Genomic DNA, 13,251 nt, shown 5'->3' on the forward strand with positions numbered 1-13,251 from the left:
GCTGACATTTAAGTGCTCCCTGTATCTGAGGAATGGATCTGTGCGTGGTAAATATAATAATTTATTTAGGCCTTACAGTAATCAATGAGGTGGGCCCTAGTACTGTTTGCATGTTATAGAAGATGAAGCTGAGGTACAGAAAGAATAAATAACTTGCAGGGGTGTACGGGTAGAGGTAGTTCAAGAGCTCTCATTCTCAACCCACGGTAGTATAATTTTATTAACTCTCTGGAACAGTGGATACTGTTGAAAACAGACACGCCCAATAAGCACTTATTTGTGCCTTCACATTTCTCTCCTGGTCATTTTAGCAAAGTGCTGTCTGTATCTCTTGGGACTCTACACCCAGTACAACAAAAATCAATGAGTAAACAAAAAATAAAATAAAATCAAAGAGGAAATGGAATCCTGACACACAACACACTAGACTGCAGTTGCCTCACACATCTTAATAGCCTAATTCATATTGGGAAGGGACACTATGGGATCTTGGTACCCTGAACAGGTTTTTATTTTTTTTTTTAATGGATTTTATTTATTTGACAGACAGAGATCCCAAGTAGGCAGAGAGGCGGCGAGGGGGTAGGGAGAAGGCTCCCTGCTGAGCAGAGAGATGTTCGGCTCCATCCCAGGACTCTGCAATAATGACCTGAGCCAAAGGCAGAAGCTTTAACCCACTGAGCCACCCAGGCACCCCATGAACAGGTCTTCCTAAATATGCAGACAATGTTTAATTGAAACATAAAGTCCCCCAACATTCAACATGGTCACTGAAAACAAACCCTTTGTCAGGGCAGGGTCTTTAAGAAATGGATGGCTACTTTTCCCTCCAAGAATTGCAAAGAAAATCATATCTAAGTGAAATCTCCAGAATCATGTACTCTCAGGACCTAGTGAAAAGCCCCTCACAGGCTTTCCCTTGACAGAGGTGGTGGGGAGGCCCAAGAGAGAAATCACCTGTCCAGCTGCAGATTAGCAGGACGGGGTCTACAACTTAGTCTTCTTCTTTTTCTTTTTTTTTTTTTTTTAAAAGATTTTATTTATTTGACAGAGAGAGAGATCACAAGTGGACAGGGAGGCAGGCAGAGAGAGAGAGAGAGGGAAGCAGGCTCCCTGCTGAGCAGAGAGCCCGATGTGGGATTTGATCCCAGAACCCTGAGATCATGACCCGAGTTGAAGGCAGCAGCTTAACCCACTGAGCCACCCAGGCGCCCCTACAACTTAGTCTTCTAACTCTTATTCTGCCCCCTTATTTCCTCCTTCAAATAAATTCCATAAAAATAAAATAATATACAGTATTTAATTTGATCCTTAAACAACTGATTTTATGCCCATTTTAAGGTTATTTTGTGCCCTGTTGGCTAATAAATGGCACAGCTATAATTCTAACACAGGTTAATGCTTCGGACACTTTTCCACCAACACACTCTTAAGGTAGAAGATTAGGAGATAAACTTCAGATAGTATCTGAGAAAGAAGTGAGCATATGGAAACTGAGACAATGCTTTGAAGATTCTTATTTTACCTTAAATGTAAACAAGTTTTGCCTGTATTTTAAACCACATTTATTTAACATATAAAATTACTTAATCCTTCTACCTTCCATTTTTATAGAATCGCAAATGTACTGCACTGGTCTGGCACATCACAAGGACCCCAGAAATGTACACACCCTCTTTGAGAAACACACTATTTCAACACAGCACTTGCCCTGATGGCCAGAAGACCAACCAGAGCTTCCCACTGTAAAAGAGGAAGATTAAGCCCCCCAGGATGCCCTCTTACTCTCCCACCTCCAGATAAGCTGGGTCTGGTGCATTCGCCACTGCTTCATAAAGCTCTGCACCATCTTGCAGAGCACAGACTTGCTGTCTTGTTAATGCACATGATGGTCTACATTGTTTCGTTATATTTTCTAGGAAAAAAAAGCATCATTAATAAGCCATAACACAAATTTAAGAACCTTGAAAGCTAGAGAAACAAGCAAAAAGTAGCCAAAGAAGGGAGGCTAAAAAGCAAAACACAATTTATCTGCTAAAAGTTTTCTAGGAAAATTTCAAACTAGTGCACTCACTCCTGGTTTAAAAAATTGTCACACAGAGAGCTTAGAGTAATTTATAAATTAAGTAAATGATTTCATGATTTACTTCATCATGAAAACAGCATAAGCTGGTGAATCGAACATTGAGAGTCTAATTTTCCTACAGATTTATATAGAACAGGAAGTTGAAAATCATGAAGAAATGCAGAACACAAAAATTTCAGCAAAAAACAAACATCAATTTCATGTCCTTTATGCTAAAAATACTATAATTTTTTTATTATTAAAATTGCTGCCACCAGGAAAACAAGATCTGGCTCTAGGTGTGATAATACATAAACCAACAACTACAACAATGAAAATACAAAAGTTATATAAAAAGTAGGTAAGGGTACTGAAGAAAATGATATATGGCTTGGGAAAATTTTTTTTGAGAGTTTATCCTTCCTTTTTATTGAATATATTTGACATATAACATTGTATAAATTTAAGGTGGCCAATGTGTTACTCTGATTCATTTATATACTTAATATGATTGCCATTGTATTAATATTCATCATATCACATTAGTACAATATCGTCTATATTCTTTATACTGTGCACTGGCTCACTATAGCTTATTTGTTCATTGTTGTTTTACCTTTAAACACCATCAATTTTATCCTACCACCTCTCATCTGTTGAAAACCACCATTTTACTTTATTTATGAGTTTACTTTAGTTACATTCTGTCCGAGGTGACATCATACTGTACTTGTCTAGGGGAAAATAATTTGGCAGCTTTTTTCCCTTGCTACTATTCTTTCTCTAATACCAAAAACGATACTATAAATACTTTAATATTGAAGCTTAAGAGGAAGTTTACATAAGACTTCTGAGATGTGTTGTGGTTATGTAATGTTTTATTGTCTAAGATAATTACAAGTATCTAAAAGGTCAATGTGTTGAATAAAAAGGTGATAATTTGGGGGTCACTTCTATGCTTATTTGTATGTCTTTGTAATAATATTTTTAAAAAATTTAAAAAATTCAGATACAGGATTAAGAAAGAAGTCTATTATTCAAATTAAAAAAATTCACTCAATTTACAGAGGTTAAATCAGAAGCCTCTAAAAAGCCTTATAAAAAACCTTATTCTCATATGAAAAAGAACTTGTAATATACAATTCATTTTACCATCATGCTTTTCAAATTCCCCTTGAATTTTATTGAATAAAACTTCTAGTTTCTTTTGTTGGGCTTCTGCATATTTCGTTGCCTCCTTTTCTTCCTCTCGTTCATTCCGAAATATGCATAATCCAGATGGGGTCCTCTCCATCCACTGTAATGACATGTCAAACAAAGATACATGTTGGGGAGGGATCATTCAAATTAACTGTCCCAAAAGAAAGAAATAAAAACTTTCAAGAATGTTATCATACCTGTATTGGATATGCTCTTTGAACAACTACATCAATACAACCAACATTTCCTCCATCACTGAAAAGTGATGACAAGGAGAGAGGGAAAGGTCTAGGATCAGGAGAGAATCCAAGTTTGGCATACCAGCGAGCGCGACGAGTACTGTTAGCAGCAATCTGGACAAATTAATGAACAAATCGATTTATAAGTTTATATATTCAATACTATTTCAGATGGCATAACATTTCCATTCATTTCTTCCATTCATTCAAATATACTCATTTTCAAAAGCCTCATGAAAATAAGAATGTAGAAAACCTGTACAAAAGTGAAAACACTTTCAAAATACAGTCTCTCAAAAAATTGTTTATGCTGTTGTAGAGTCTTAATGTAAATATTATTTTTAGAAAATTAATAAGAGACTTCAATTTAAACATGATGGATTAAAATATATTTATTTATTTAGGTTCCCTCAAAAGACCTAAAGGACAAAGAACTGGGAGAGGAGGACAGTGAATAAGACATTAGCAAAATCTTGGAAGTTAAAAATTTATTGGACAACTGGTAAATAATGAGGCAGCCTCAGAATGATTACAGTTAAAAAATAACACGGGGCGCCTGGGTGGCTCAGTGGTTAAGCCGCTGCCTTCGGCTCAGGTCATGATCTCGGGGTCCTGGGATCGAGTCCCGCATCGGGCTCTCTGCTCAGCAGGGAGCCTGCTTCCTCCTCTCTCTCTCTCTGCCTGCCTCTCTGCCTACTTGTGATTTCTCTCTGTCGAATAAATAAATAAAATCTTTAAAAAAAAAAAAAAAAAAAAAAAAAAAAAGAAAATTAATAAGAGACTTCAATTTAAACATGATGGATTAAAATATATTTATTTATTTAGGTTCCCTCAAAAGACCTAAAGGACAAAGAACTGGGAGAGGAGGACAGTGAATAAGACATTAGCAAAATCTTGGAAGTTAAAAATTTATTGGACAACTGGTAAATAATGAGGCAGCCTCAGAATGATTACAGTTAAAAAATAACACGGGGCGCCTGGGTGGCTCAGTGGGTTAAAGCCTCTGCCTTCGGCTCATGCTCTCAGGGTCCTGGGATCGAGTCCCGCATCGGGCTCTCTGCTCGGCAGGGAGCCTGCTTCCCCTCTCTGTCTCGGCCTGCCTCTCTGCCTACTTGTGACCTCTATCTGTCAAATAAATAAATAAAAAATCTTAAAACAACAACAACAAACATTTCTAAAGCACTTATTATGGTGCCTGGATTGTGTTAAGTGCTTTACATCTACTAACATTTAATCTTTACAACAATCCGAAGACGACTTATTCCCATTTTACAAATGACGAAACTCAAGTATAACCTGCCCAACATTACTCAGCTGGCAAAGTTGTATGGCATCACTAGGAATCAAAATTTAAGGAAATCACTCAGAATTTGGAGGCAACAAGTACCTCTGAAGGAAGGGGTACGAGTTGTAGCTGAAAATGGAAGGAAAGATAATTAAGACCTCAGATTTCATTTCCTATCCCAAGGAGGCCTTCCCTTACACCAAGCAGGTCTTCCCTTACACCAAGAAGAACCCAAGACAATTTACTTTCTGGAAAGGCTGAACCAGACATATCCTGGACTCTGGAACACAAGGCAGAGGCATCTGGCGGTGGGGAGGGTGGGGGTGTAGGGGATGAGAAGCTATACTGAAAAAAAATGCAATAAAAATCCTTATGAGTCACCTTATTACTTTTCTTACTCTGCTCAGCTCTCAGTCACTGATATTTGAGGGTCTCCTAACAAAAGCAAGTCCCCGTCTTATCACTCTACAAGTTGACAAACGCCCACCTCACAGAGAGCTTCTGATCAGGTTATTAGTGCCCCAGTCTGGAAGAAGAAAGAACAGCTAACAATCAGCTAACAATCAGTTGAAGGAGATTATTATAGAGGGGAAAAATTCAGCAAGCAGAAAAAAACAAAATAAAGCAAAATATTAATCTTTAGAAAGATGATAAGATGTCGCATCTATGAAACAAGAAAAGGATGTAATAAAAAAAAGAAACATTTAGGGAGTAATAAGGGCATCAGAGAATGGAAAATTATGTCAATAGGCATATATTCACTTTAGGAACTACAAAATTAGAACTAAAAAGTAGGGGGAGCAAAGACAACAAAATGGAAAATAGGAGAAAAGATGAGAAAATTAGAAGACCACTCAGAGTGGTCTGCCAAAATATCAGAGTTCAAGGAAATTGAAAAGGGAAAAATGGAGGGGGACGAAATTATCAAAGAACTACTTCAAGAAAATTTTCTAGAGAACTCAGTGAAGGACATATGTTTATAGACTGTTTGCCATGGTGTACCCAGGGCGACCATTTTACAAGATAGGCCAACTCCAAAGTAACTTGCTGTGAAATTTCCGAACACTGCAGATAACTGATCTTCAAAACTTTCCAGAAACAGTTCATATAGTGAAGGACTGGGAATAAGAATAGCACTGAATGTAGCAGAAGATATACCAGGAGTAAAAAGGTAGTACAGAAAATATCTTCAAAATTCTGAAGATTATTTCCTTCTCAACTTCTATATTCAACCACCTAACCAAAAGCTCAAGAAAAAGCTACAAACTCCTTCTCTTAAGAAGCATCTGGGGGGGTTGCTTGTATGCCCTTAGAGCGAGGAAATAAATCCATAGAGATATAAATACAGAAAACAGAGTTTCCAACACAGAAGGAGGAGAAAATAATTTCTAGAAATGTAACTGTGCTGCATACATGGAAGGTAACCACTTCAGAATGGAGCAGGAGTATGGAAAGGTCCAAGAGACTGCTAAGAAAAAGAAACAGAATCAATAAAGGCATTATAACATGTTGGGATGATCTTTATATATCTCTTGTGTGGGAAGGAGTTGGTGATAAGGGTACAGAAAATTAAAAAAAAAAAACAAACAAACAAAAAGCAAGACAGGTGTTCACTCCAGGGAAAGCAGTTAAGTTATAAAGAAAATGTAATTGGTATATTATATGCTGTGTTGTGAAAAATATTTCTCAATCATTATAATGTAAACAGTGAATACAGACTTCACTCCTCAACTTTCACAGCAGGAAGCTAACAGTTAATGTCTAAACAAAAGGAGAAAAGATAACATAGCAGTATAAGCAAGAGAAACTACCGGAGATTCCAAGTGGTTGCCTTTGGGGAGCACAAACAGAGTTTAGGTAAGATGGCTTCAGTGACTGCTTTTCTGCTGGGGGGGCGGGGGTCGGGGTGGTGGTCATAAGGCTACATTACATGAGTTTTGAAATTATGCACACGCACTGATTTGATAAAAGCAAAACAAAAGATTGAATCGGGAGACAGAAAAACCATAAGAGACTCTTAATCATAAAACAAACTGAGGATTGCAGAGGGGGAGGAGGGTAGGGAGAGGGTGGTTGAGTTACAGACATTGGGGAGGGTATGTGCTATGGTGAATGCTATGAAGTGTGTAAGCCTGACAATTCACAGACTTGTACCCCTGGGGCTAATAATACATTATATGTTAATAAAAAATAGAAAAATTAAAAAAAAAACAACAAAAAAATCCCCAAAGATTGAAAGCTACCCTAACTTTGATTTTTAAGCAACATAAAGCTTGTTTCAGCTTGACTAAAAGCAACAATGTGGAGTTAATGACAAAGTATCTCTTTACCTTAAAAATGTTTAACTTATTAAACACCTTCCTGAAATAGAGTGATCCAGAATATGACAGAAGTAAACTATTTCATCTCATAAATCTGACTTACATATTAGTAATTTCTCATATCAATATTGTAGACTATTCAATATGACAAAGTCCTATTTATAAGTTTAAGTCTACATAGAGATGAAAGATACATTTTATTATTATTATTTAACAATCACTGAAACCTAATTTTCTAATCATACTGAAATAAAGATCTAATAATCAGGTAATCCGGATAGAAGCAGAGCAATACTATGAGAACAATACGGCACCAAGGGCTATAGGCACCCATAGCCCCAAATCAAACCCAGTGCAAATTTGCTCCTGCATTGTTTTAGCTCAATATACACTTCTCAGTTTCCTAAAAGTAGCACAAAAAAATTTGACAGTCTGAGAATTTTGCCACTTACACCCCAACTATTAGTATGTTTTCAAGGAATGGAGCATCTTTCATAGAACTAAGTTTAAAATTTAAAATATGAAACCTCCCTAGAACTTAACTAAATCAGTGACTGATTTTTACCTAGAGTATGCATTAATTTAATTTACCTTTAACATAAGAGATTCTGGGGCTTCGAGTGGTGTGCAGGCATCAGGAGAGCCAACCAGTTCTGCTCCATGAATAATGATCTTCTGACCCACAGTCAGTTTACCATTCTTTACAAGAGCTGAGAGGGGAGGATCTAACTGGGCCTTAACAGCATACCATCCATCTGTGAGCTCAATAATGCCCACTTTTTTGGTACCCATACTATTAGTTTTACTGCTGGAAGTTTCAGATATATCTACACTTGATGAAATTATTTCAGAAATACAGAGAACAAGAGTTTTTGCAGCTGTGTCATCCCTTTCCATGATCTTTTTTAAGGCTGATCTTCTGCTTCTATCAATTTCCACATCATATCTAAAAATAAAAAGAAAAATGCATATTTTAGGAATTGTGAGTCTAGAATTTCATTGTGAAAAGGTCGCCAAATAATTGAGAATAAAAATTAAATACCTTTTCTGAAGAACTACTGAGACAGAAAGAGAATTTAAAATTTGGTAGCTACCAGTATAGTAAGTTTATTTTATTTTTTTTTTTTAGATTTTATTTATTTATTTGATAGAGAGAGATGACAAGCAGGCAGAGAGGCAGGCAGAGAGAGAGGAGGAAGCAGGCTCCCTGCTGAGCAGAGAGCCCGATGCGGGGCTCGATCCCAGGGCCCTGAGATCATGACCTAAGCCGAAGGCAGCGGCTTAACCCACTGAGCCACCCAGGCACCCCAGTATAGTAAGTTTATTAAAATATGAACTAAATATTAAAACTCCCATGCAAACATGGTTTATTAGCAAGACCTGAAGAGTGGATCAAATTAGTAATTCATTTTCTTCTCACAGGCCAAGAGGTTAAGGAGGGTGGGGGAAGAGGGAAGCAAGAGGTGTAGGAATGTGTAATTTCTCTTAAGGGGGCTGGAAGACGACAAGAGAACTACTGTGCACAGCTGAACAGCAGGGTGGGATGGCAACAGCCACTGACAACTGACTTGTGTACGTCTACAATGGGGAAGTCACAGCCTGCGCAGAAGTCTGACCCTTAACACAAATATGTGATTACATAATATAATGCATTGAACTTGCCTGTATTTTAGTTGAAGAAGCACTCTTTCTGGGCTTAGGCACCTATTAGCAAATTCCTTAGGAAAGGCAAATTCCATAGCTGCCAGTTTCCATATAATCCATCTGTAGTGATTATACACCCAAACTCTAGAAATAAGATTTGGATCCACACCTGGGGTGTCACACAGAGCCCTGAACAAATTAAGATAGAACAATATTAAAAAAAAACAAAACACGTAAGATGATACTGAATTCAATAACCATGACCACTATTTGCACAAACACTGCATCATACAAGATCATTTAGTAAGTTTTTATGAGTTAGACAATAAGTTACAGGCCTTAGAAAACAATTTGACATGTATCAAAATATACTAAGAAAACACTAGTCAAAACAATTATTTCAACTGGAAAATGAGATCCTTAATTTAAAATAATTGTATTTTAGATTATCTTTCTCAAAAGAGATTATTTTCTAAAAATTATCTAAAAACATCCTTCTCTTGTCTTGGTACTTTTTAAAGATCTTTCTCTCTTTGTTCAAATCTCTAACTCTTCTTCCTTTCCCATTCTCACTTTGAGTACTAGGAAAACAAATAATCAAGAGGACTTCCAGAAGCTTCCACCCTCACATTCACCAACCCACCAGCATCTGGACCCTTACACTTTGCCTTTCCTGCCACACTAGTTCCCACCCTTTCTTGTCTAGTTAAGGACCCTGATCTAGGAAATGCCTCCTCTCTCTCCTCATCATCAACTTCTTTCTTTTCTACTGAACAATTTCCATTCAGTATAAAAATAAGTTTTTTTTCTTCCTTCAACACAACAAAACTTATACCCTTTACTCTCAGTTCCTTCTCTAGATACTGCCACTTTCTCACCCCATCAATTTACTAACTTATTTTCATTAAGACTAATAATGACCTCTACATTGGTCATTAAATCCATGGTCAATTCTCTGTCCTCACTTAGCCTGCAACATACCACACTCTTTGGTATTAATTTCTAGCTTTCAAGTTGCTCTTTCTCAGTCTCTCTTTTATAGCTTTAATTTATATGCTAATAACTATGAAATTAATTTCTTTGGCCCATACTTCATTTATAAACTCCAGACTTGCATATCCAACTGCCTACTGAGCATATCCACTTGGGTGTCTACTAATATCTTAAGCTTCAAATGTCCCATGTGGGGTACCTGGGTGGCTCAGTTGGTTAAGCATCTGACTCTTGATCTCAGCTCAGGTCTTGATCTCAGAGTCATGAGTTCAGCCTACTTAAAAAAAAAATGTCCCAATTGGACATTCCATTTCTCTTCCATCTTTGATCTTCGCAATTCTCCATACACGGAAATCGATGTATGGAATTCCAGCCACTAATGCCAAAATCTTTGGAGCTATTCTTATTCTCCTTTTCTCTCACACTCCTCATTCAATCCTTGATCATATCCCAATGGCGCCACCTTCAAAATAGCCCAGAATCCAACTGCTTTTCACCAACTCTTCTGCTACCTTCTCTGTCTGAGCAGCCACATCTCACTTGGATGACCTCAACAGTTTCCTAAGTGGTCTCTCTCCTTCCATCATTTTCCCTCCTGACAGTCTAATCTCAATAGCAGCCAGAGTTATTCTTTGAAAAACAAGGCAGATCATGTCATTCCTCTCCTTTAAACATTCTTACTTAGGCCAAAAATTATTACTCAGAGTTAAAGCCAAACTTCTTATAGGTCTATACGGCTCTATCTTTCTGACTTCATCTGCTACTACTTCTCTCTTGCCCATTCTACTCCAGCAACACTCACTTTCCTCCTGTTCCCCAAATAAGCATGCTTCCTGCTTACAATCAATGCTTCCCACGCAGGGTCCTACGCTTACTCCCTTGCCCTCTTTCAGGACATTGACCAAATGTCAGGGCCTCAGTGAAGGCTCCTGACTACTGAGCCTATTTTAAATTGCACTTATCCTCACCCGAGCTATGCTCTTTCCAGTTTCTTCATAGGATTCATCACCTTCTAATATACTACACAACTTATTTCTTTTTAAAATTTTCCTTCTCCACCCCAAACCCCTCTACTATAATGTATGACTTATTAAAGCAAAGATTTCTGTTTTCTTTTGTTATCCTGAGTATCCAGAAGACTTATCTGGCACAAGTAGGTCCTCAATAAATATTTGTTGAATGTTCAAAAAAACAGCTTAAGCTTCAACAAAGTTATGAATCATGCTCACCTGATTATAGGATAATTACTCTTAACTTTTATACTCTGCAGGTATAATACATACTTAATACAAGAAAACAATGTAACTGTTTAGTATACTTTTCCATCTAGAATTGATAGCAGATATTTATGGAAGACAAGTGCAAGATGTAAATCATATTCCTGTCTTAAAGTATTCCAAAAACATAACAGAAGTTTCAGGTAAAATGTTTTACCAATTTCCCCAAACTATAAATTTTGAAAAGACATACACAGATTTTAAAAAATAAGCACATTAGAAAAAAGTTTCTCCTCTCTTGCCCTTAGCATGCTAATTTCATCATTGATAGCAAAAATTTTAAATCACCTTTATAAAAACATTAGAACTATAAAGAGGTTATATAGTTTTTAAACTGTTTATGTTTTAGGGCAGTAAATTTACTAGTTATTTGGTATTACTGACACTTGAGTATTTCTGCTTAGCTTCTGGTATTTATATACATTATAATGAAAGGGAATAGGATATAAGTGCATGTGTGTCTGTGTGTGTATCTACAGTAAGGTCACTCAAACTTATCTTTTCTTACCAGTATTCTATAAACGCATATGAAAAATGTCTCAATTTAAGAAAAACCAATTCATTAAATTCTAGGACAAACTATAATTCACTTTTAAAAGATTACAAAAGAATGCCAGTTGAACCACAATGTACTTAAAATTAGTCACTAGATAAAAATTTGATTTCTAGCCAACTTACTAAGTTTTAAAGATATGTGACAAAGAGATGGTAGAATACAGAAAAGTTAACACAATCTCTTTTTGCAGGGAATACCTATAAAATTCTTCTTTTCCAGCCTTTCCATCATTGGAGGGTATGAGCCATCCACCGTCAGCCAACTGTATTCCCTCTCCAGACCATAGTCCTTCCTTACCAAAATAATCCTCAGTGTGAAACTGAAAAGACTCTGCATTTTTGCTGTTAATTTTTACACAATGTTCGGAAACGCCATACATGTAGAGCTGCATAAAATAAATGATAGAAAAATTTAATAATGAATGAAAAACAAAATCAAACAAAAGAGTATGTTTCTTAGAATAAAAATAATTATAATAAATCAAAATTGAATTTACAAAATTTCTCATTTAAATATTAAAATATTCACCATCAAAATATTTAACTTACTAGAAGCTAAACATTTTAATATAATATAAATGACTCCTACATTCAAGAGACTTTTCATTCCCCATGTGCGTATGCCTCCTGCTACAGCTGCCATAGGAAGTCACTTTGGGGATAAAAAAGTTATTTAATATTTTACAAAATCTCTTAAAAAAATTCAGAAAGGAAAGAACAGTGAAAAGTGTAAGTATTTTAGGGGATCTGACATCAGGAGCTCAGATCTGTACACAGGCCTAGCCTACTTCCACCCCAGCATGCTTCATCTAAAATATCTTTCCCTTTGTTTAGATATGACTCTGGAGTCACACTCTTTGCTTTGGAACTGCGTCCAACAGAGGAAAACTTACTAGCTAAGTGACATTGGGGTAGTTACTTAACCCTTAACTCTGTGCTTCAGTTCTCTCATTTGCACATAGTGAACAAAATGATGTGCCTTTCCTTTAGATGCTGGTGAAGATTGAGTGAGAAGGAACCAGCGCAGGCACAGTACTTAGAAGGGTGATGAGCGCACAAAAACTATTCAATAAATGTTATCTAATAATATTATATTATGTTCACCTTTCCATTGCCTAAAATTCTAACTAGACAGAACTGGCTTAATAAGAATGCTTTTTAAAAAATGGCAATAGCTCTTAATGGATTCAGGGCTATGAGTTATTCACACTTCAAATTCAAGTAGACTACTTTCTTCTAACACCTCAGAGCACTATAGTAATAAAATGAGTACGTTTCGGGACGCCTGGGTACCTCAGCTGGTTAAGCGGCTGCCTTCGGCTCAGGTCATGATCCCAGTGTCCTGGGATCCCAGCATCCTGGGATCGAGCAGGGAGCCTGCTTCTCCTTCTGACTCTGCCTACCACTCTGCCTGCTTGTGCTCACTCTCGCTCCTCTCTCTCTCTCTGACAAATAAATAAATAAATAAAATCTTTTTTTTTTTTTTAAATGAGTATGTTTTGAAGGGGGAAGAGAAACGTGAATTCTAGAGCACAGATCACTTTAGCGGGATAAGGCAGCAGAGAAGGAGGCTGCCACTGTTGGTTGATTAGGAAACAAAATGATTTTATTCATCCACTCGCACTTTCATTTGTTCTTTCTTTGAACAAAACAATGAGGAGATACTAGTTAA

General features: G+C 36.7%; 2 protein-coding genes across 5 annotated transcripts in view; one reads left to right on the top strand and one right to left on the bottom strand.

Moving 5' to 3' along the window:
• N4BP2L1 (NEDD4 binding protein 2 like 1) overlaps positions 1-3,290 on the top strand; it is a 55,315-nt gene extending 52,025 nt beyond the window's left edge. Inside the window, exon 7 of the transcript XR_009346846.1 lies at positions 1,615-3,290. The gene's annotated coding sequence lies outside the window, so the exon portion shown is untranslated. The remainder of the gene's footprint in view (positions 1-1,614) is intronic.
• The window catches only part of BRCA2 (BRCA2 DNA repair associated), a 58,350-nt gene that overhangs the window by 13,919 nt on the left and 31,180 nt on the right, over positions 1-13,251 (bottom strand). For all 4 annotated transcript variants that reach the window (XM_059143783.1, XM_059143782.1, XM_059143781.1 and 1 more), the window contains exons 16-21: positions 11,778-11,965; positions 8,773-8,943; positions 7,702-8,056; positions 3,463-3,618; positions 3,218-3,362; positions 1,794-1,915 (exon numbers count right to left, since the gene is read on the bottom strand). In XM_059143783.1, the coding sequence (XP_058999766.1) occupies positions 1,794-1,915; positions 3,218-3,362; positions 3,463-3,618; positions 7,702-8,056; positions 8,773-8,943; positions 11,778-11,965 (1,137 nt within the window). The remainder of the gene's footprint in view (positions 1-1,793; positions 1,916-3,217; positions 3,363-3,462; positions 3,619-7,701; positions 8,057-8,772; positions 8,944-11,777; positions 11,966-13,251) is intronic.

The sequence above is a fragment of the Mustela lutreola genome, chromosome 13, assembly GCF_030435805.1.
Source record: "Mustela lutreola isolate mMusLut2 chromosome 13, mMusLut2.pri, whole genome shotgun sequence".
Lineage (NCBI taxonomy): Eukaryota > Metazoa > Chordata > Mammalia > Carnivora > Mustelidae > Mustela > Mustela lutreola.